The following is a 22,472-nucleotide window of genomic DNA, read 5'->3' on the forward strand; positions in this document are numbered from 1 at the left end:
GCAGCCAGGAAAAGAAGTAACAATCTGAGGAGGAAGCAGCCAAAGGAAAGGCAATTTATTCACAGCTAATGTACAAGACACCCTTCTGATGTTCCAGGCATGATCTTGAGGAAAAACCATTCTAGAACCTAACCCTCTCTCCCTTTCTAGAACACTGGCACTCACCTAAGAATGGGTCACGGGAAACCGGAATGAGAAGCAAGGGCCCAGGTGCCAGGACAGGAAATCTTCGCCTCCCTGCTCCAGGCCCTGCCCTGCCTGCCCGGAGGAAAGGTCTTCCCTTTGGTTAATCTGGGAGTTGAAGGAAACCCGCCCACCTGCACATCTGGCCATTGGAAGAAGCCTGGGAGGCTGGCCAGCCCTGAGCTGATGGCTTGGGGCTTTCCCAGGCCCAGCCTGCAGAGGAACTCAGCCCCTGGGGAAAAATACTGCACCTCAAATGGGGTAGCATTTGATCATTTGTCGATTAAATGTCCATTCATTGGTTTTAGGTTATAAATATTCTTGTTAAGGGCTATGGAGATCAGTATTTGTTTACCATGGAAGATTAAAGATTTTCCTTTTTCCTGTTTTTTTGAGTGGAAGCTGTAACTGGTGTAGCCAGCATTTGGTTGGGCACACACCCATCTCTCAGGGCTGTGGGCTAGAGGCCTAGCAGACTCTAAGAGTGGGAAGCAAAACTCTTTCAACTTCTTGGGTCCTTGACCATCCTGTGGATCTACACTGTTCAGAATATTGAGCCACCAAGGGGCTGGAGAAGAGGGGAAAATTTGACTCCTACTTTTGCTCTGAAAATTCCAAGCTGAGAAGGGAATTAGGCGTGGGTTTCTCATTACAGTCCTGCAGAGCCCCCAAGGCAATAACCAAAAAGGGCCCCCAATGACCACTGGGGGCCTCGGAAGGTAACTGGTCTTATCAATCCATCTGGTACAGTCCTAGCAGCTCTTGCAGGAGCCTCTCCTCCTCCTGGAGCCCAGCAGGCTGCTCCTCCAGACTCCACTCCTCCCAGCTGAGCCCCTCTTTCACGGGTCTGGGGGCACCCATGGCCTGCAGCTTCTGAAACAAGCCTCTGCAGCTCTCTCTCTCCGCACGGCTCAGCAGGCTCAGGTTCAGGGTGAAGCGGCCAGTGCTGGCCAGGCTGCGCAGGATCCCCAGCACTGCCAACCGGTCAGCCGGCCTCACGTGATCGGCCAGTGCCACCAGCAGCTCCCCTAGAAGTCCAAACCCCACATCCGTCTGGAAGAGGCAGCCCAGCTTTGGCCCCCCGAGCTGCAGCAGGGCCTGGTAGCGCTCTGGCCCGCTCCGCAAGTATCGCCGCCAATCACGGTAGAACTCTGCTGAGGTCTCGGGCGGGAAGAGTATTTTCTCCTGGATCACAAAGGAAAGAAAGGGAGTCCAGAGCTCTTCCAGCTGCTCTGCGACAGTGAGAGTGAGGGGAGCCTGTGGGTTTTCATCTTGGTTCTAGTACTGCTCCCTGAGCACTGGGAAGGCTGTGGTCTCTGTGGGCCTCATTTTCAGATGAGGGAACTAGGAATGGGACAGGGAGGGAGGGCCCAAGGAACCCAGGCCAAGATTTGAGATTCTCACTTGTACCAGGACTTTCCTACTGATGAATGTGGACACAGCCCTGCTCTAGGAGAGTAAGTCAGGGTTTACTCAGAGCAGGGCGGAGGGGATGATCAGAAACCTCAGGAAGAGAGAAAGGAACTCAAGGTGAGTGTTAAGAATCTGACAGGCTGGGTCTCCCTCCCAACACTGGCACAGTATCGTTACACTATATACCATCTAAGCTAAAGGCAGAGCAACCCAAGTCTGATCTGAGAATGCAAAGCAAAGGACTGACAGAAGGGGACTTGCCTCACCTACCTTTCTGACTTGTTTTGCCCAGTTTAACTCAGCCTCACCATTGGCTGGTTGCTTTCCCTTCTGGGACTGGAGGCAGAAACCTGCCTCTGTCGGTTTAACAGGAGAAATAAGGAGAAAGTATGTGCAGTAAGAAGACAGGATGGGAGGTTTAGGGCAGAGAATCCAGTTGGCCTGAAGAGGCTGGGCCTCACCTACCCGGGAGATTTCAGTGGTCTCGTCCTGGGAAGTCCTTCCCTGAGTAGTGTGACAGTTCCAGGGCACAGTCCTCTTTCCTCCTATCTTGTCCTTCTGCTCCAGCGGCTTCAGATGTGATGCAAGGACAATACCTCTAAGGGCAAAGGACAGAGATCTGGGCATGTACTTAATGCTGTCTGTATGGCAGGTGGCTGGATTTTGCATGATATAGGCTGCACCTGTTGGTAGGCCAATGTGATAATGATAATAATAATAATACAGTCATGCGCTGCATAACAACGTTTCAGTCAATGATGGACTGCATATAAAATGGTGGTCCCATAAGAGTAGTTCCATATAGCCTAGATGTGTAGTTGGCTATATCATTCAGGTTTGTGTAAGTGCACTCTACAATGTTTGTACCACGACAAGATCACCTCACGACACATTTCTCAGAACATATCCCTGTTGTTAAATGACGCATTACTGTAACAATGACAGCAACAATAGCTGACAGCTTTTGAGCACTTCCCAAGTGCCAGACATTGTGCTCACAATCTTACATGTAATAACTCATTTAAGCATAACAACGGTTACTCTCTTTTACAGATGAGGAATAGAAGCTCAGAGAGGTTAAATAACTTGCACAAGATCACTCAGGTAGCAGAGGGTAGGGCCAGAACTCAGCCTAGAATTGTCTGACGCCAAAGCACGTGCTCTTAGCCACTACAGTCACCATAACAGGAAGGCCTGAGAAAAACAGCAGTAAGCCCACCTGAACTCCTCATAGGAAGCCACCCTCTGTTCCACTGCCCGTAACTTGGCAGCATTCTCCCGTTTGTACTTCTCATCAGCAGTGAGTGCAGCCTGCAGATCTTTCTCCAACGCCTTGAAGTCAATGATGTCATTCCGTTCCATGGCCTGTGCAAAGGGACATCAGCAGAGGGTCAATGTCAGGGGGAAGAGGGTATGTATGAATTCTTTGCCAGCCCACAAAATGATCCAAAAGCACTCTGTATATCTTGTCACTTATCTTGGGGAGTGACAAAAATCTAGTTCTCTACTTTCCAGAGGGGAGCTGAGTTGCACAGTGAGGACTTGCTTAAGACTTGTTGTCGGGGCCGGCTCCGTGGCCGAGTGGTTAAGCTCGTGCGCTCCGCTGTGGCGGCCTAGGGTTCGGATCCTGGGCGCGGACATGGCACGGCTCGTCAGGCCACGTTGAGGTGGCGTCCCACATCCCACAAGTGGAAGGACGTGCAACTAAGATATACAACTGTGTATGGTGGGGGGGGGGGGGCGGTTGGGGAGATAAAGCAGAAAAAAAAAAAGACTGGCAACAGTTGTTAGCCTAGGTGCCAATATTTAGGGGAAAAAAAAAAAAAGACTTGTTGTCAATGAAAATAGGTTAGAGAGCCCTGCCTTTAAGTTTGGAGCCCTGTCTTAATTTTGTTGTCTGCCTCTAAAAGTTTTTTTAATTTTGGTGCTTGGCTGAGGAGGTATTTGGATCTCAGAATTCAGTCCACTCACTCTTCTGCATGGCCTCACTCTAGAGCGAGTTGTTCTGATAGAGGACCTCACACAAAAGCAGAACTATTGCTAGTAACTCTTGAGCCCAAGGATAAAATTTCAACCATCCGTAACTGTCTTTTAACAGGGAAGGATACTTTTCACCCAAACCAGATGCCATGACTGAGCGGGAAATAAAGTAGGAGCTGGTTGGAGGAAGAGGCTTAATGATCCCTGCCCCCAAATCCCTCTGTTCATCCCAGGGCTGCAGCACAGATCCCGAGGTACTTGGGCAACCTCTTACTTCTGCCCCTGTACTTCTGCAGCCTCCACGTATCTGAGGCCAATTGATCCTTTCTAGAGGGAGATAATCTATACGGGTTCTAGTCTTGGTTCTGGCATTTACTTACAGTGAGACTTCTTTGAACCGCAGACCCCTGGTGCTCTGAGCTAGATTTTTGTGGTGAAGCCATCATCAACAGCCCTAGGGCAGGGAAGCAAGAGGTCTGCAACCAACCCGAAGCCCTCCACCCCAAAGTGGGTAAGCTGAACACCAAGAAGGGGGCTGAGCTGGCCAGGAACTGAACTCAGGTGTCCTTGCTCCTGTCCAGTTCTGAGCCCTCCCCAACCTTTGAATAAATAGAACTAACCCTTCTGCCTCCCCGATCTTCACCCCAGCAGCCCAGGCCTTGGTTCCCTTGCTTTCGTTGGAGAGCCCCACACGCGCCAGGACAGTTCGGCGTAGACCACGCCCAGCAACTGTGGTTGCCCAGCAACTGCTCTAACAGCCTGCCCACGTGATCGGCCCGAAGGCCCTCTTTCAGGGTGGTCCTGAGGCGCCTGATCAGATTCAGGCCTCCTCCGGCCTCACTCTCTTTGGGGTAGCCCAAGCCTTGGTTTTGGGGCACACAACTCCACCTCGCCGGTTCCTGTGTCCGAGGCCGGCATTCCTCCGAGCTGGTCCTCAGGCAGAGGGCTGTCCGGGGCAGAAACGCGACCACGGCGTCTGCGGGGTCCTTCCGGACAGCGGGCGCATACGGTGGCGCGGCGTGGGGCGGAAGCGAGGTCTCCCGCGGCGGACTTGGAACTTTTGGCTGAGCAGGCGGCAGGTGAGCTGGTGCTGGTCGATGGCATGGGAGGTGGGATGGGAGATTAAATAATGTCCGATCTGAAAGAGACATTATATGCTTGGGGCGTGCAGCAGGAAAGAGAAGGAAAGACCTCCCCCACCCGTACCCCTCCGCCCCCCACAGCTAAACACACACGTACGTCGATTCTGGGATTCCCTCGATATCGTCCATTCGTAAAAACCCTTCCCTGGGCAGGGATCGTGCTCTCACTGTTCAGTTCCCTCTCACTCCCTCTTTCGTCTGTGCCGCCTTCACCCCTTACCTACCAAGCTCCCTCCGTCCTTACTCTCTATTCCATTGAGAGCCTGCATCATAGCGGGAAGCTGCAGTAAGGTTTGGTACCGAAAGTCACTAGTTTTGTGCAACTGTGGACAAGTCAACTCTCTTCTCATTCGTTTAACACATACTTATTAAGGTCCTTTTTTGTACCAGGCGCTGTTCTAAGTGAACAAAACAAAATCCTTGCTTAAATTGTAGTCGGAGAGATGACACTAAACACATGAATCTGTCAGCTAGGGATAAATGATAACAGGAATAATAAAACAGTGAAAGTGGGGTTGGGGAGTGTGTGTATGGCAGACTTTTTGAGTGACAAGGGAGGTTTCTCAGAAGGTAACATTCTAGTAGAAACCTGAGTGAAATGAAGGAACAAGCATTTCGGAAGAGAATAGCAAGTGCAATGGCCTTGTAGCAGAAATGAGCTTGTTCCGTAAACAGCCTTCTATAAAAATTTCTGCAGTCCCTTCACAGGGGTCTTGGGAGAGTGAAATGAGCACAGATATGATAGTTCTTTGGAAGTGAAAAGACTCTCTATGCGTATGGAAGTTTCCATAATAATTTACACTTAATTACTTGTCCTTGGAGCTCTTGATTCTCTATTTTATCTAGAGTGAGCACTCAGCAGGTGGTATTGAGGGAAATGGAAGGATTAGCCTATACAAGGAATATCAGTATCTCAAAATTAAACATTCCATTCAGTCAACATTTATCCAGTTCCTACTTATGCATGGTGCTGTCTTGGGCATTGGCAGGTGGGCAAAAGGAACACAGGGTTCCTGTATTCAAGAATGGCCAAAAAATAATGCTAGCTAATGTTTATTGAGCCTGGGACTGTGTAAATTCTGTACACAGACCATTTTGTTTAATTCTCATAACTTTGTATGTGATGGGGATTATTCACTCCATTTTCCAGTTGAGGAAACAGGTTTGGAGAGGTGAAGTAACTTACCTGAAGTTACATGGTTATTAAGGACAAAGTTAGGGTTCAAATCTAGGTCTTCCAACCCCAGAGCCTTAACCCTTAACTCGTGCTCTCGTCTATTGCTTATTACTTAGAAGCTGTAGGGTTTGTTGGTGAGGGCAGTTAGTACAGTTAACTGACATTCAAGACAGAATGAAATGCTGATAAAGGTGCAAAAGGTTATAGCAGCATAGGAGAGTAAGAAATTGATCTAGGAAAGCTTGAAGGAAGTGTCATTTGAACTGTTACTTTGAATAGAATTTCAATAATTGAAATGGAGAAAGCCCACAAAATAATTATTAATTAGAAAAAGAAAACAAGGAACTTTACAATGGAAAAGCCTGGTAGATATCATCATAATCAAGTGATTAAGTTGACATCATCACTGATAGGACAAATTGAAAGCATGTACCACCTGACAGGAGATGCACTGGAAAGAACACAGCATCGCTTCCGGGATATTCCTGCCACAAATGCATAACCTGAATCTTGTCATGAGGCAACATCAGACAACTCAAATTAAGGGATGTTCTACAAACTCACTCGCCTGTAATCTTCAAAAGTGTCAAGTCATAAAAGTCAAGGGAATACTGAGGAACTGTTCCAGTTTGAAAGAGACTAAAGACATGACAACTTAGTGCAAACATGTAATCCTAGATTCGATCCTTTGCTGTGCAGGACGTTATTGGAACACTTTGTGAAAGTTCAGTGGGAATCTGTGATTTAGGGGGTAGTGATGTGTCAACATTAATTTTCTGATTTTGGTGGTTGTATTGTGGTTATGTAGGAGAATGTCCTTCATTATAGGGCTCAAATGCACTAAAGCAGTGGTTGGCAGACTTTTTCTGTTAAGGGCCATTTAGTAAGTATTGTAGGCTTTGTGAGCCATGTGGGCTCAGTTGCAACTACTCAACTCTGCTGTGACAGCGTGAAAGCAGCCAGACAATGTAAATGAATAAGCATGGCTACGTTCTAATAAGGCTGGTTTTATAAATCCTGAAATTTGAGTTTCATGTAATTAATTAACATGTATCATGAAATATTATTTTGATTTTTTTCCAACTATTTAAAAGTGTAAAAGGCATTCTTACCTTGGGGGCTGTAGGAAAACAGGTGACAGGCCAGATTTGGCCATAAGCCATAGTTTGCTGACACCTGCACTAGAGTATTAGGGGATAGGTGAGGCAATGTGTCAGCAACTTATTCTGAAATAACTTAGGAAAAAAGAAAATTATTTGAACTATTTTCGCAACTTTCTAATATTAAATTATTTTGAAATTAAAATTGTCTTAGTATTAAAAAAAGAAGTGAGAGAAGACTATGTAAACAGAGCCAATGAGTAGAACACTGCAGGGGGCGGGAGGCACAGGGCTTTGAGGGGATCAGTCGGTAGGTTCGTGTAACTGGAGAGGAGATGCGTGAAGGGAGATGGTCAACTGTAAGTCTGCAAAGGTGGGGCCCTGTTGTGGAGGCCTTCATTCCCTTGCCAGAACCTAACTTCTCTTCTTCAATTTCAGCATCATGGATACTGACTTGTATGATGAGTTTGGGAATTATATTGGGCCAGAGCTTGACTCTGATGAAGATGATGATGAATTGGGCAGAGAGACCAAAGATCTTGATGAGGTAAAACAAATATATTGGTTTTTTTCATCTCTTTTTTAAGAAAGCAAAGTACTGAATCCTTTGTGCTCCCATAATACCTGTGTACATCTCTAACACTGCCCTTTTTATAATATGACTTATTGGGATCTTATACTGCCCCTAAGAAAGCCTAGTTACTAAAGTTCTAAAAGGGAATATAAGTGGGGTGGTTTTATAATCTGAGCTCTAGTTCATCTGGTGGTAGCTCTTCTTCCTTGTGTCTGAAACGCCTTGTGACCATCATGAATAATCCAATTTAGAAAAGGTAGTCAGCTTTTCTGAGTGCAGCTGTACTGGGAACCCCCTCATAGGCTCAGGTTTTGAAAGATGAATAAAAACAATAGAAACGGATGGTGCAGATTCCTATGACTCCCCTTCAGGGGAGCTATGGGGGATGAAGTCCAGAATGGTCTGAGGCTCGCAAAAGACAAGACACCAAAGGTGGCTTTTATGTTTTAGCAATGTTCAGAACGAGATGAACAAGATGGATCCACTGCTCATCAGTGGAGGTTTGATGTTAACAGGACAGCAAGAAAGCAGAACAGAAGTCATGGCTGCTGTTTGTCTTCTCCATCAGGGAAAGTGTCCTTCAAACTAGAAAAAATAGAGTAAACACTGGAAAAAGAAAATGGGGGCCTGGCCCTGTCGCCGAGTGGTTAAGTTTGCACGCTCCGCTGCAGGGGCCCAGTGTTTCGTTGGTTCGAATCCTGGGCGCGGACATGGCAGTGCTCATCAAGCCTGCTGAGGCAGCGTCCCCAATGCCACAACTAGAGGGACCCACAATGAAGAATATACAACTATGTACTGGGGGGGCTTTGGGGAGAAAAAGGAAAAAAAAAGATAAAATCTTTAAAAAAAAAAAAAGAAAGAAAAGAAAATGGAAGTCCTATAGGTGAGGTGAAAAGAGAGCATCTTGCAGCTTTAGGTGCCTTCAAGTCTCCAGGCCCAGATACATTGTATCCTGGGTGGGGTGGTCTGGGAGACCTTGCAGAGGCAAGCTGAGAGCCACTGTAGTCATCTTTAAGAAACTGGGTGGTGGCAGTGGTGCTAGAAAGTGAATCAGGCAATTCATCCTACTTTTCGAAGATGGAGCTAAGGTGCTGCCTTTCAGAAACTACAGACTAGTATGTGTGATATGCATCCATGGAAGAAATTTTGAAACAGCTGACTGTTGAACTCTTAGTAAGCTTGTATGAATTTCAATTAAATTTTCTCTTGATAAAATTACTAGATTGAGACATAGGTCAGGGGTATGCTGTGGATATTGAGTATCTTCATTTGGGCAAGGTATTTGAAGTCTTTTTATTTTTCTAATAAACCAGTTTTTTTCTTTTTAGAAAGATTATTTTATTTTATTTTTTTTAAGGATTGGCACCTGGGCTAACAACTGTTGCCAATCTTTTTTTTTTCTTTCCCCTGCTTTATTTCCCAACCCCCCCCCCCCCCCCCCCCCCCCCGGTACATAGTTGTATATCTTAGTTGCAGGTCCTTCTAGTTGTGGGATGTGGGACGCCGCCTCAACGTGGCCTGACGAGTGGTGCCATGTCCGCACCCAGGATCCGAACTCTGGGCCGCCGCAGCGGAGCACGCGCACTTAACCACTCGGCCACGGAGCCGGCCCCTAGAAAGATTATTTTAAAAAGAGATTTTTCATTATAAAAGCAATTGATGAATACATTCTCATTCAAACCAAATAGATAGAAAGTCTTCCTTGGTCCTCATTCCATTCCATTTCGCTCCCCTTCCCAAAGTAACCACTGTAACTCATGATTTCTTTGTGGAAAGAGTATGGGCTGGGTCATAATACAATTAGGAGAGGTCCCAGCTGATTGAACAGTGGGACCCAAAGAGTGTAGATTAGTGGATCACTGCCAGAGCTCTTGTGACATGCCCTAGGCATCACTCCTTTTCACGTCCTTTTCAACCTTTTTGTCAATGACTTAGGTGAAGATAGAGAAGAGAGGTTTATAAAATTTGCACATGACGTAAGCTAATATATTAGATGGCAGAATCTAAATTCAGTGATCCTGACAAACTTGAATTCCAGGCTAAATAAAGCCCAAGAATTAATTCATTAAGTATTTATAGAGCACTTACTATTTGCAAGGAATCATGATTCAGAGAGAACCAAGGCATTATTCCTGCCCTCCAGGAACCTACTGCTTATTGGAAGATGAAGAACAAAAATACATACAATATGAAACAGGGAAGAGCAAGTGCCATTTAAGTGCTGTTAACTTATATCCATAGCAATAGTGTATAAGGAGGGGTCGTTCCTGACTGGGATGACCAAGAAACCTATCTGAGGAATTCGCATTCGAAGTAGACCTGAAGAATGGGTAGGCCTCTCCAGAGACAGAGTAGAGGGTTAGTGATTGTCTAGGTTGGGGACATGGAACTGGGGGGTGATGGCTAAAGGGGACAGAGTTACTTTTTTTTAAAAGATTTTATTTTTTCCTTTTTCTCCCCAAAGCCCCCCAGTACATAGTTGTATATTTCTCGTTGTGGGTTCTTCTAGTTGTGGTATGTGGGACGCTGCCTCAGCGTGGTCTGACAAGCAGTGCCATGTCCGCGCCCAGGCTTCGAACCAACGAAACACTGGGACGCCTGCAGCGGAGTGCGCGAACTTAACCACTCGGCCACGGGGCCAGCCCCGGGACAGAGTTACTTTTGAGGGTGATAAAAATGATCTAAAATTGATTGTGGTGATGGTTACACAACTCTGAATACCAAAAACCACTGAATTGTGCATTTAAAATGGGTGAATTTTGTGGAAGGTGAGTTATATCTCACTAAAGCAGTTAAAAAAATACTGAAAAAAAAAGGAATGGTTAGGTGATGTATGAGCATTTTCACCTCAGTACAGAGGGTTGGGTTAATTAGACTCCAGTTCACACTCCTCAGTATTATTGCTTGTGCAAGGCTCTGTTCTTATTTAATTAATTCCTTTTTATCTCATTCTCGTACCTGTTACCATAGTAAATGTTCTAATGTGTGTATGCTTCTTTTCATTTGTATGAGTTGTAGAATGTGGATAGTTGCATCGTGTGTGTGTATTTTTAATTTAAGTAAATGGTAGCGTGTTATCTGCATCATTCAGTTTCTGGCTTTTGCCATTCAGCATGTGATGAGTGATGCATTTCAGGATCCATCTCTGTCTCTGTATATCCATCTAGTCTGTGCATCTCCTTGTTGCTCAGTTCTCCCTGGTGTATGTTACTCTCTTAGTGATGATCACCCAGGTTACTTGCCACCAACCTTCCCTCGCCACGAATAATACTGCAATGGATATTCTTAGATATATCCCTTTATGTACTAACTGAAAATTTCTTTCCGTTAAATTCCTGAAAACAGAGTTGCTGATCATAGGATTGTATATATACTAGATGTGTTTATACATAGTTAATGTGTTTATACTAAGGATTGCCACATTGCTCTTCAGCATGGCTGCACTGGTCCATACTCCTTCCGGCAGAATGAGAGTTCCTATAGCCTCCTAGTCCACGTGGGATGCATAGATTTTGTTTTAAAAACTTTTATTTCCTGGGGAAGATTCGCCCTGAGCTAACATCTGTGGCCAATCTTCCTCTATTTTGTATGTGAGCCGCCGCCACAGCATGGCCACTGACAAGTGGTGTAGGTCTGTGCCTGGGAAGCAAACCCAGACTGCCAAAGCAGAGCACTCTGAACCTAACCATTAGGCCACTGGGGCTACCCTTAAAACACTTTTTGTTGAGATATATAACAGTAAAGAGATGCATAGGATTTTGATCATGGAGACAGGAAAGAAGGAAGGACATTTTAGAGAGAAGGAGCCTGGTGAGCAGGGGCCCAGAGGTTGTGTGTTAAGACGAAATGATTCTCCTCCTGATTGCCATTGCCGAAGCACAGTCCCTGGAGGATGGCTGTAGGTGTGAAGCAGAGGAGGTGGGCCAGAGTCCCTTTAGTGAAAGGAGGGAGAAGAGGCCTGAAGACCAGCCAGGAGTTCATCACAACAGAAGGATGCAGAGATATAGAGCTGGGCCACTGTTTGAATGTAGGCAGAAGGAGAATGAGGGGTGCTGAGATGACCAGAGGAACACTGGTGATTAACAGACAAAAGGAAATGATAAAAAGATGCTGGTTTAGTTTCGTTTTAGACTTGTCAAGTTTCAGCTATTGTTAGGATACTCAGGTGGAAATAACTACAGGTTGTTGGAAATTATTACTTAAAATCCTATAATTATATTAAAAATACATTCAGCAGGATGGCGCAGGAGGAGACTGGCTTGATATCTGTTTTGGAGCCACCACCACTAGGATGTGTATGGCTGCCAAAAGAGCTAATGTGATCTTGGGTCACATTGATGGGGTGTAAAGATGGTAAGAGGTAGCCAGTCATCTCCCCGTTGGAGGGTTTTCTGTTGTTTTTGAGAAAGAAGTTGACGTGTTGGAATTTGTGTGAAGCAAAACAAGCTCCTGCCACTTCATCTACCCGCCCCCTGCGTCTGTGCCACGCGCCTTCCCTCCTGTTCTTATGAGTGCTTTGTTCATGTTTCTGTCTACTAGAAACTAGACCCCATCCCTTCTCACCTCCTCCGCACGTTCACCCCAGCAGCTCTGCCTCTCTCTCCTGCAGCATCAGGTTTCCCTCTCTACTTGATCATCCCCCTCAGCATTCAGACGTGCTGCTATTTCCTCTTAAAATCTTCTCTTGACCCCACATCCCCCTTCAGTTACCTCCCATTTCCCTGTTGCTGAATGCAGTACATCTCAAAAGAGTTGTTGATAGTTGCTGACTCTGAATCCTCTGCTCCGGTTTTCTCTCACACCCACTTCTGTCCTTTTGCCTCTCCCATTCCCCAGAGACTGCTTTTGCCAAAGTCACCACTGACCTGCCCTAGACCCAGTCCTTATCTTACTTGACCTGTCTGCAGCATCTGACCCAGCTGATCACTCCCTCCTCAAAATACTCTGTTCTTTGGCTTCCAAGGAACCCCTGGGGTTTTCTTTCTCACTGGCCATTCCTTCTCAGTCTTCACTGCTGGTTCCTCCTCACTCCCTGACCTCTGAATGTCAACAGACCCCAAGGCTCTATTCCTTATACCTTTCTCTATCTACACTCACTCCCCGCTGATCTCATCTAGTCTGTCAGATACCTTCTACTCACTGAGGACTCTCAAATTTCTATCTCCAACCTGGACCTTTCTCTTGAGCTTCAGGTTTGTTGTTGAACTTCCTAGTTGGCATCTCTACTTGAAGTCTAATAGGGCATCTCAAGCTTAGCATATGTGAGACCTAAACTCTGAGCTTCCCCGGCCCCTGTCCCCTTACTCTCACTGCCAACCTGCTCTTACAGTCTTCCTCATCTCAGTAAAGACAATGCCATTCCCCACTTGCTTGGGTCAGAAACCTTGCCTCTTTCCTTTTTTTCCCCACACCTACTTTCAGTTCATTGGAATTTTTTTTTGAAGAAGAAGATTAGCCCTGAGCTAACATCTGCTGCCAATCCTCCTCTTTTTGCTGAGGAAGACTGGCCCTGAGCTAATATCTGTGCCCATCTTCCTCTACTTTATATATAGGACACCTGCCACAGTGTGCTTTGCCAAGCGGTGCCATGTCCGCACCCAGGATCTGAACCGGCGAACCCTGGGCCACCAAAGTGGATACGTGTGTACTTAACCTCTACACCACCGGGCCGGCCCCCTGGAGTACATTTTTGACTCTATCTTCAGAATATATCCAGAATCAAGCCTCTTCTCACCACCTTCGCAGCTGCCACTTTGGTCCAGGCCACCATCACTGCCATCTCTTTCCTGAAGTACTGCAGTAGCCTCCTAAGTAATCCCCTCCTCCTAATATATTCTCAGTATGGGAACAGGAGTGATTCTTTTAAAACAAAAGTCTGATCATATCACTCCTCTGCTCAGAGCCCGTGGAGCAGGGTTTCTTTCTCAGCCTTGGTACCATTGACATTTGGGGCCAGGTAATTCTTTGTTGTGGGAACTGTCTTGTGCTTTGTAAGATATTTAGCAGCATCCCTGACTTCTACCCACTAGATCACACACAGGTATACCCAGTTGTGACAACCAAAAATGTCTGCAGATGTTGCCAAATGGTCCCTGTGAGGCAAAATTGCCCCTGGTTAAGAACCCCTGCCGTAGAGTAAAAGTCAAGTGATATTGCTTAAAATGATCCACAAGATCCTATGTGATCACCTCCTATGTGATCTCAGTTTATACTGTCCCCATCATTTACTCTCACCGCACTGGTGTCCTGGTTAATCCTCTTGGCTCACGGCCTTTGCATTTGCTTTTTCAGCCAACTAGAGTGCTCTTCCCCAGCTACTTGTAGAGCTTACTCTCTCTTCCTTAATTTTTGCTCAAATGCCATCACCTCTTTTTTTGTTGTTGCTGTATTACCAATACCTAGAACAGTGCCTGGCACGTAGGAAGTCCTCAATAAGTATTTGTTGAGTGAATGAATAAACCAGCATGTTTTGAAACATAAAGGATGATATAGTAGCCACTTTAATTATTTGAAGGACTTTTTAGCAGAAGAGGGCATTGCTTTGTTCAGTTTTGTTTATGATCCTGGGTTAATTTAAAAGGTGGTGGATTTGAAGTCATTTACAAAGACTAACTTTCTAGCTGTATTTTCCACTGGGGAAATGGGCTGTCTTGGGAGTGAGTGCCATGTTATTGGAAATATTCAACAGGGGCAGGAATGTGTAGAAAGAATTCCTTCATTCAACAGGGTCTGCCGTGGGAGAGGCACCGTGCAGTGCACTGAGGACACAGAGACGAATAGTACTTAAAGACTTCGCATCGGATGGGATTCCTAATGTGTGAGAAATTGTAGAACAGTGTCCAGAAAAGTGCCTGCCTGTGGTAGGTGCTCATTAAATGTGACCTCCCCTCCAACTCCACAGTGTGTTGCGCTCTCATGTGCTACCCATGTAACGCGTTGAGAAGGCATTTCTGAAGGGCGGAAATACCTATCCAAACCTTGAAGTATGCATACCCTTTGGCCCAGCAGTTTTGCTTCTGCACTTTATCCTAAAGAAATAATGAGTGGTATTCACAAAGATAGGTATATAAAAAATGGTTTATTGCAGTGGTGTTTATAGTGTTAGAAATTAGAAATCACTTCTGTGTGAGAAAATAGGGAATTGGTTAAGTAAATTGTGGTGTGTGGTAGACCACATAGTCATCAAAAAGTGTAGGGTATAAATATATGTATTGTTGGTTTTTCTTTTTTTGCTTGTGTTGTCTAATTACTTGTGTATTAGAAAAAAGCAGGGTATAGAGGCTGGCCCCGTGGCCTAGTGGTTAAGTTCAGTGTGGACCTATACCACTTGTCAGTGGTCATTTTGTGGTGGCAACCCGTATACAAAATAGAGGAAGATTGGCGCAGATTTTAGCTCAGGGCTCATCTTCCTCAGCAAAAAGAAAAAAGCAGATTAGGGGCCGGCCTGGTGGCACAGCAGTTAAGTGCACATGTTCCGCTTCGGCGGCCCGTGGTTCACTGGTTTGGATCCCGGGTGCAGACGTGGCACCGCTTGGCAAGCCATGCTGTGGTAGGCATCCCACATATAAAAAGTAGAGGAAGATGAGCATGGATGTTAGCTCAGGGCCAGTCTTCCTCAGAAAAAAGAGGCGAATTGGTAGCAGTTAGCTCAGGGCTAATCTTCCTCAAAAAAAAAAAAGGGAGGTTATAAAGTTATTTTTTAACAGTTTTATTGAGATATAATTCATATACCATACAATTCACCCATTTAACATGTACATTTCACTGGCTTTTAGGATATTCACAGAGTGATGCAACCATCATAATCAATTTTAGAACACAGTTGTACATCACTTAATGACATTTTGGTCAGCAATGGACTGCATCTATCACAGTGGTCCCATGAGATTAGTACCATATAGGGGCCAGCCTGGTGGCACAGCAGTTAAGTTTGCACTTTCCTCTTTGGCGGTCCGGGGTTTGCTGGTTCAGATCCCAAGTGCAGACCTATGCACTGCTTGTCAAGCCATGCTGTGGCAGGTATCCCACATATAAAGTAGAGGAAGATGGGCACAGATGTTAGCTGAGGGCCAGTCTTCCTCAGCAAAAAGAGGAGGATTGGTGGCAGATGTTAGCTCAGGGCTAATCTTCCTCAAAAAAAAAAAAAAGATTAGTACCATATAGCCTAGGTGTGTATAGGCTATACCATCTAGGTTTGTGTAAGTACACTCAGTGATGTTTGGACAATGATGAAATCGCCTAAGAACACATTTCTCAGAACACATCCCTGTTGTTAAGTGATACATGACTGTGTTTTCATCATCCCAGAAAGAAACCCCATACTCTTTAACAATTGCTCCCCAATTCTCCCATCACCCCCAGCCCTAGACACCACTAGTCTACTTTCTGTCTCTATAGATTTGCCTATTCTGGACATTTCATATAAACAGAATCATACAACATGTGGCCTTTTGTGTCTGGTTTCTTTCACGTAGCATAATGTTTTCAAGGTTCATCTGTGTTGTAGCATGTATAGTATTTCTTTTTATTGCCAGATAATATTCCATTGTATGGATGTGCCACATTTTATTCATGCATTTATCTGCTGATCGACATTTGGGTCGTTTCCACCTTTTGACTATTATGAATAATGCTGCTGTGAACATTTGTGTAAGTTTTTATGTGAACGTAAGTTTCTTTTTGTCTTGGGTACGTACCAAGAGTGGAATTGCTGGGTCATGTAGTAGCTCTGGGTTTAACATTTTGAGGAACTATCGAACTGTTTTCCAAAGTGGCTGGACCATTTTATGTTCCCACCATCAGCCTATGAGGATTCCAGTTTCTGCACATCCTCGCCAACACCTGTTATTTATCTGTCACAAGGTATTTTTCGAAAACAATTCTTTGAATCTAAATGAAAATTTTAAAGGTATGAACTTGTTCCCAGTTCTGGCCTCTGATTCCTGTTTCTGCCCTTAGAGGAAGTTATTTTCCCCTTAAAAAGGTGTGTTGTGGGGCTGGTCTGGTTGTGTAGTGGTTAAGTTTGCACTCTCTGCTTCGGCGACCTGAGGTTCATAGGTTCAGATCCCGGATGCAGACCTAACACCGCTCATCAAGCTGTGCTGTGGCAGCATCCCACATAAAACAGAGGAAGAGTGGCACAGATGTTAGCTCAGTAACAATCTTCTTCAAGCAAAAAGAGGAAGATTGGCAACAGATGTTAGCTCAGAATCAATCTTCCTCACACACACACGCAAAAAGGGTGTGTTGTGATAAACCATGTGTTCTCTTCAGTCTCGATCCCCTTGTGACGACTGGCCCACATTTAGGAAGTGGCTAGTTTGGATCAGGAGAGCCAGCTGTAGCCATGGCTTACAGTCTCCTCTTTGTGAAGGATCACACCAGATTCGAACCTGCCCCACTGACTCTTTAGTTCAGGACTCAAAATAAGAAGCTGTCAAGCATAGTCATTGCCCTTAGCTCATGTAATGTAGTCAGTCACTGAGCAGGAAAAGTGCCTACCTCTTACAACCTCCTTCCCTCTCTTGCTTTTAGATGGATGATGATGACGACGATGACGACGTAGGAGACCATGATGAAGATCACCCTGGGATGGAGGTGGTGCTACATGAGGACAAGAAGTACTACCCTACAGCTGAGGAGGTGTATGGTCCTGAGGTGGAGACCATAGTTCAGGAGGAAGACACCCAGCCTCTCACTGGTAAGTCAGGAGGTACTGGGTTGTGAGAGGTGACGTGCAAACTAGAAAAGTTCTGTTCATGGCCATCAGCAGTCTTGAAAGTTCAGTGAATGAATTGATTAGTTTTTCTTTACCACTTTCAGGTGCTATTTCTGGATTGAGATTCAGTTAACCCTGTTTTAATATTCAGTAAAATTCGTAGCTTGTTTCTAAGCAAATAAAAGTTATTTATTTATCTAATGTCTGTTTAAGTGGTTGAAGACTGTTTTTAAGTTCTCCCTCTGGTCTGATAGGTTTTTCTATCCAAATAATCCCAACTCCTTTAACCAATACTCACAATGCTTATTTTCTACTTCTTTAATAATTTTCATTGATCTTCTGGAAAGTCGTTGCATATTATAAATGCAAGGAGAAATTTTCAACTGAGATTGACCTCAACCCATATTCCGTCCCTCTCCGTTCTTCCCATAAGGAAAGTCCAAACTCCTTATTCTATAACATAAGATCCTTCACTGTCTTCTGCCAAACAGCTTTCCAGAACTTTCTCAACAAATGAGTGATCCTTTAGAATATCAGAAATTGATGTCGTATGTCATACATTCTGAAAGCTCAGTCTAATGGAATAGGCTCTGTATTTTTATGTTTTATGCCTACCTGCACATCACTACTTTTTTTTTCCCTAGAACCCATTATTAAGCCAGTGAAAACCAAGAAATTCACTTTGATGGAGCAGACATTACCTGTCACGGTGTATGAAATGGAGTAAGTTATAAGGCCTCTCAGGCTGTGTGCACGAATAGTGTGGGTTCATTTTTTCATGGAAGTAGGAGGTGGTTTGTGGTTGAAGTAGCCAGTGAGTTGTGAAAGCAAAATCTCTCCCTACAATTTGCCAAAATTTTCCTTCCACTTGTATGGTTGCTGGGATAATTAAGTTCAATCTTAACTTTTCTCTTGGCTATCATCCAGATCTCTGCTGTTTTCTCCCCTCTAAACCTTTAGTTTGGTATTAGAAGCCAGCCTTTGAGACAGAACTGGATATTATCAGTGTTGGGGTCACTAGAACCTGTTTTGACTTGGTAAGATTGCTAAGAGTTTTGGGAACATAACTTTATTTTGAAAAGGAGGGCACAAATAGGTAGATATATGTATAGAATATTTGAGACTCTTCATACTACAAACTGTTTTTGAAAATATTTTCATTGATCAGATGCATTTGTAAGCCCCTCGTATATTGAAGTGCTTTTGACTCATTATTAGATAATGAAACTGGTTTTTTGGGTTTTTTTTTTTAACATGTTGACAACTTGTATGTCCAAAGAGTGGGGTCCCTTCTGAAATGGTCTACTCACCTGCCATCATTCAGACATTTTCGAAACAAGTTTTCAGTTGTCCTCAGAACTTGCTTCATATTCCTTTGTGTTCTCCATGGTGATTTTTTAAAATTTCCAGTCTTTGAAAGCAGACTTAATTTTTCGAAGAGCCAAAGTCACTGAAGGCTACTTGCCGTAACTAATGTGGGTGATAAGCAAGAACGGCAGCGCTGGTTTTGATCAAGATGGAAGTCCTCTGCTCAACATTATTAATGAGATAGAGTTTTCTTGAAAGCCTTGTTAACTAGCCCTGATGGCAGTTTCAAAAGAGAAACTCCCAAAGTGATATTAAGTCCTTTTGGCATCAGCAGAATAAATGTATAGCGTCCAGCCTGAAGATTTTGAAAGGGACAGTATTCATGTGTGTGTGTGTTAGTTCCGATGTTTGGGTTTGTTTTTCTTCTCACTTTTTAAATCTCGTTATTTTACTGTTGAAATCCCTATGAAATTTCACAGGTTGTGTCATCTCACAGATATGTCTGCTCTATTCCCAAGGCCAGAACTGCATAGACATAGAAATTCATATCTGCCTCTGAGCGTTCTCCACTTGGTTGGAAAGTGGTTCCTGGCCAGGAATACCTGAAATACCTTTGCACCACTCCCCATTTCAAAACTTTTGCCAAAGTCCCTTTTCTTTTTTCCTTTTTCTTTCAGTTTCTTGGCAGATCTGATGGATAACTCAGAGCTCATCAGAAATGTGACCCTTTGTGGCCATCTCCACCATGGCAAGGTAAGAGAATGTTTGGCTACTTGGAACAGGGTTTCTTTTCGTTCCTGCTCATTTTTTCAGCCTTCAGAATCACAGGTTGGGGTTTGAGGCTGTGAGGCTGGACCTCCTGACTCTGGGAGGCCTCCATGCCTTTTGTGAAAGTATGCTGTGAGATTCCAGCTTTTCCTGAGCAATGGCTGGAAGCTATTTTCTAAGCCACTTGCATGCCTGAGCCTTGTGTCTACATCTGGACAGAAGAGGGGAAATTGAGCCTTACTCTGATGTTATAAGTTTTCATTTCCTGGGGGATGCTTGTCCAAGAAAGATTTCATCTTTCATTTGAAAATAATCCTGTGGCTTCAGTGTTAATCCTTTGCTGTCCCATGATCCTCCTTGTTCTCCTCTTCCTCTCCTTATTCCTAAGTTACGTGGTGGTCTGGAGCTGGGGGATGGGTGGAGTAGATTTTCCTCTGTGGTTGGCAGATCCTGACCTTCTCTTCCTTTTCAGACGTGTTTTGTAGATTGTTTAATAGAGCAGACTCACCCGGAAATCAGGAAGCGCTATGACCAAGATGTAAGTAGAAATTCTGTGAGAGTTTAGGATGAACCATTTAGAATATACAGGGGTGTCTCTCCCCTTCCCCTTCCTTCGACCTTCCCACTCTCATTATAAATAATGATGCCTAGAAAGGGCTGCTTTACATTTGTAATCTCTATTAATCGCCTTTGAGGAAATAATTTCCCCTTCTCAGGGACCTAGAGAACATTGACCTGCGGTGTTTTGGGATGATCTGCACTTGGGACCCCTCCTCTCTTCTGATGCATCCTGACTTTCAGAGCCTATTCTTTCCTGCCGTGGCATTAATAGCCTACTCTATAAATATGATACAATTGGGCCTTGTTGTTTTTGTGATAAATTTAAATGCCTGTGAATGAGGCCAAGTGTGGCTGCAAGTCTCAGTGCAATAAATGTTCAATCTGTGCCAGATGGACTCTTTTGACGTGCAGGGGTTCCCTGAAGGCTGGGTATGTCTCCCTTTACCTCTCTACGACTTCGGTGCATTGGATATAATTTAGCTCTCCAGCCATACCTGGTCTTCAGTGATCACCCTTCATCCCTCAAAAACACACATCCAGGATCATTTTCCATCTGGGAGGGCACTGGTCTCATTGTCTGGAATTTCTCTGGGGACGCCTTGCTGTCTTCAATCTCTTCTCCTCCTGAGGCAGAAACCCTTGAGCTGGGAGGTGGGGAGGGAAGGTGATTGATGGTTTATGTGGGAGAGGAGTCTGAATTCAGGTGGTAATGATGGTTCCCTTTTTTCAGCTGTGCTATACTGACATCCTCTTCACAGAGCAAGAGGTAAGTGTGTCTTGGGAAATCCGATTTTTGCCCACACCACACCCAGCAGTGGTAGTTTTGTAGGGGACATAAGGGAGCCTTTATGATAACACACCATACCGCAACTGCCTCTTTCCCTCCCACCCCACACCTTTTTATCTTCCTGCTTGTCCCAGTCATCCCGTGATCTGTAACTTGAAAGAGAGCAGGGAAGGCAAGTTGTAGAGTAAAAGGGGGGACCCTCCTATCCTTGACTGGATTTAATTTAGCCTAATAGGGCAAATACTAAGAGATGATGTCTACATTGATGCTCTAAGTTATGCAGAGGCTCAACATGATTTTTTGTTTGTTTGTTTGTTTTTTGAGGAAGATTAGCCCTGAGCTAACATGTGCCACCAATCCTCCTCTTTTTTGATGAGGAATACTGGCCCTGAGCTAACGTCTGTGCCCATTTCCTTCTACTTTATATGCGGGACACCTACCACAGCATGGCTTGCCAAGAAGTTCCATGTCCACACCCAGGATCCAAACCGGCAAACCCCGGGCCACCGAAGCAGAACGTGCGCACTTAACCACTGCACCACCTGGCTGGCCCCTCGACATGATTTTTAAAATTACATCATCCTTAAAATCTATAAGATGACTCCATCCATATGATGATCTCTGTCCAAGAGTAGCTTCTCTAAAAATGGGTCTGCCTGTCTTTGTGCTTTTCTTTCTGTATAAAGGAGTGAGCTTCATCTCTGTCTTTCCCATCCTGGTTGGTGGTTCTTTCCATCTGGATCTTTATGTCTCGCCTCTAACCCCTTCTCTTTCTCCCTCTCCTTTATTCCTGTCTCTTTTTCTTTTTTCTTCTTCTCTCCAAAGTCCCCCAGTACATAGTTGTATATTCTAGTTGTGGGTCCTTCTGGTTGTGCTATGTGGGACACCGCCTCAGCATGGCCTGATGAGCGGTGCCATGTCTGCACCCAGGATCTGAACTGGCAAAACCCTGGGCTGCCAAAGCGGAGCACACGAACTTAACCACTCGGCCACCGGGCCAGCACCTGTCTCTTTTTCTTCAGTGACCACATGGAAAGCTCAAGTACATAGTATGGGTAACAAAGGAACTTTGAACAGTGCTGGCATATAATAAACAATCAACAGATGTTAGGGGGCCAGCCCCATGGCTGAGTGGTTAAGTTCACGCATTCTGCTTCAGCGGCCCAGAGTTTCGCTAGTGCAGATCCTGGGTACAGACATGATACTGCTCATCAGGCCATGCTGAGGTGGCATCCCACATGCCACAAATAGAAGTACCTACAAGTGGAATATACAACCATATCCTGGGGGGCTTTGGGGAGACAAAGGAAAAATAAATAAAATCTTAAAAAAAATTTTTTAAATTAAAAAAAATTGTTTTTTAAATATATTTTAGTTGACTAGAGTTTTTTAATACTTATTTCCTGTTACAGCTTTGATACTATTTTTTTAAAAAAAACTAAAATGCCCCCCATTTTTTTTTTTTTTTACCTACATGATGCTTAGTTCTAACTTTTGTTTTCAGTATATAAGGAAGATAAGATTTTAGGACCCTGAATCCTCTGTTAAAGTTGAATGCTGCTTTGCTTGCTTGTTAATTTTTTTGTGTGTGTGTTTGAACCAACCACCGCCCCCCCCCCCAAATGCTGATTAACACCAAGATGTTTCATCTTCAAGGTCATTCTGGTTAGAGGCCTAGATAAAAATCATACCCACTGCAAGGAGAGGCATAAGTGTAATTTACCAGCAGTTGGCAAGCTCCAAGAGCAGAATGAACCCTTC

The 22,472-nt window shown here is 44.6% G+C and overlaps 2 protein-coding genes across 3 annotated transcripts in view; one reads left to right on the forward strand and one right to left on the reverse strand.

The window, feature by feature from the left end:
* Positions 1-25: 25 nt before the first annotated feature.
* On the reverse strand, positions 26-4,352 carry CCDC103 (coiled-coil domain containing 103). 2 transcript variants are annotated; one of them, XM_005597323.4, is made up of 5 exons: positions 4,197-4,352; positions 3,957-4,030; positions 2,816-2,961; positions 2,062-2,194; positions 26-1,368 (listed from the first exon to the last, which is right to left on the reverse strand). In XM_005597323.4, the coding sequence occupies exons 2-5, from the start codon at positions 4,020-4,022 to the stop codon at positions 916-918; spliced, it is 798 nt and encodes a 265-aa protein (XP_005597380.1). In that variant the 5' UTR covers positions 4,023-4,030; positions 4,197-4,352; the 3' UTR covers positions 26-915. The 2 variants fall into 2 exon arrangements, with proteins under 2 accessions (XP_005597380.1, XP_005597381.1); XM_005597324.4 differs by lacking the exon at positions 3,957-4,030 and having other exon boundaries at positions 4,197-4,323.
* Positions 4,338-22,472, forward strand: part of EFTUD2 (elongation factor Tu GTP binding domain containing 2) — a 39,405-nt gene continuing 21,270 nt past the window's right edge. The window contains exons 1-7 of the mRNA XM_005597325.4: positions 4,338-4,655; positions 7,434-7,542; positions 17,104-17,269; positions 17,932-18,010; positions 19,273-19,348; positions 19,836-19,901; positions 20,655-20,690. Coding sequence (XP_005597382.1) covers positions 7,438-7,542; positions 17,104-17,269; positions 17,932-18,010; positions 19,273-19,348; positions 19,836-19,901; positions 20,655-20,690 — 528 coding nt within the window. The 5' untranslated portion in view covers positions 4,338-4,655; positions 7,434-7,437. The remainder of the gene's footprint in view (positions 4,656-7,433; positions 7,543-17,103; positions 17,270-17,931; positions 18,011-19,272; positions 19,349-19,835; positions 19,902-20,654; positions 20,691-22,472) is intronic.

Source organism: Equus caballus, chromosome 11 (genome assembly GCF_041296265.1).
Source record: "Equus caballus isolate H_3958 breed thoroughbred chromosome 11, TB-T2T, whole genome shotgun sequence".
Lineage (NCBI taxonomy): Eukaryota > Metazoa > Chordata > Mammalia > Perissodactyla > Equidae > Equus > Equus caballus.

Coding starts and splice junctions, on each gene's coding strand:
- CCDC103 (XM_005597323.4), bottom strand. CDS start 4,022: ATGATGGCTTCACCACAAAAATCTAGCTCAGAGCACCAGGGGTCTGCG. Junction 2,195..2,815: donor GCTTCCTATGAGGAGTTCAG/GTGGGCTTACTG, acceptor CTTTGCCCTTAG/AGGTATTGTCCTTGCATCAC. Junction 1,369..2,061: donor AGACCACTGAAATCTCCCGG/GTAGGTGAGGCC, acceptor TTTGTGATCCAG/GAGAAAATACTCTTCCCGCC.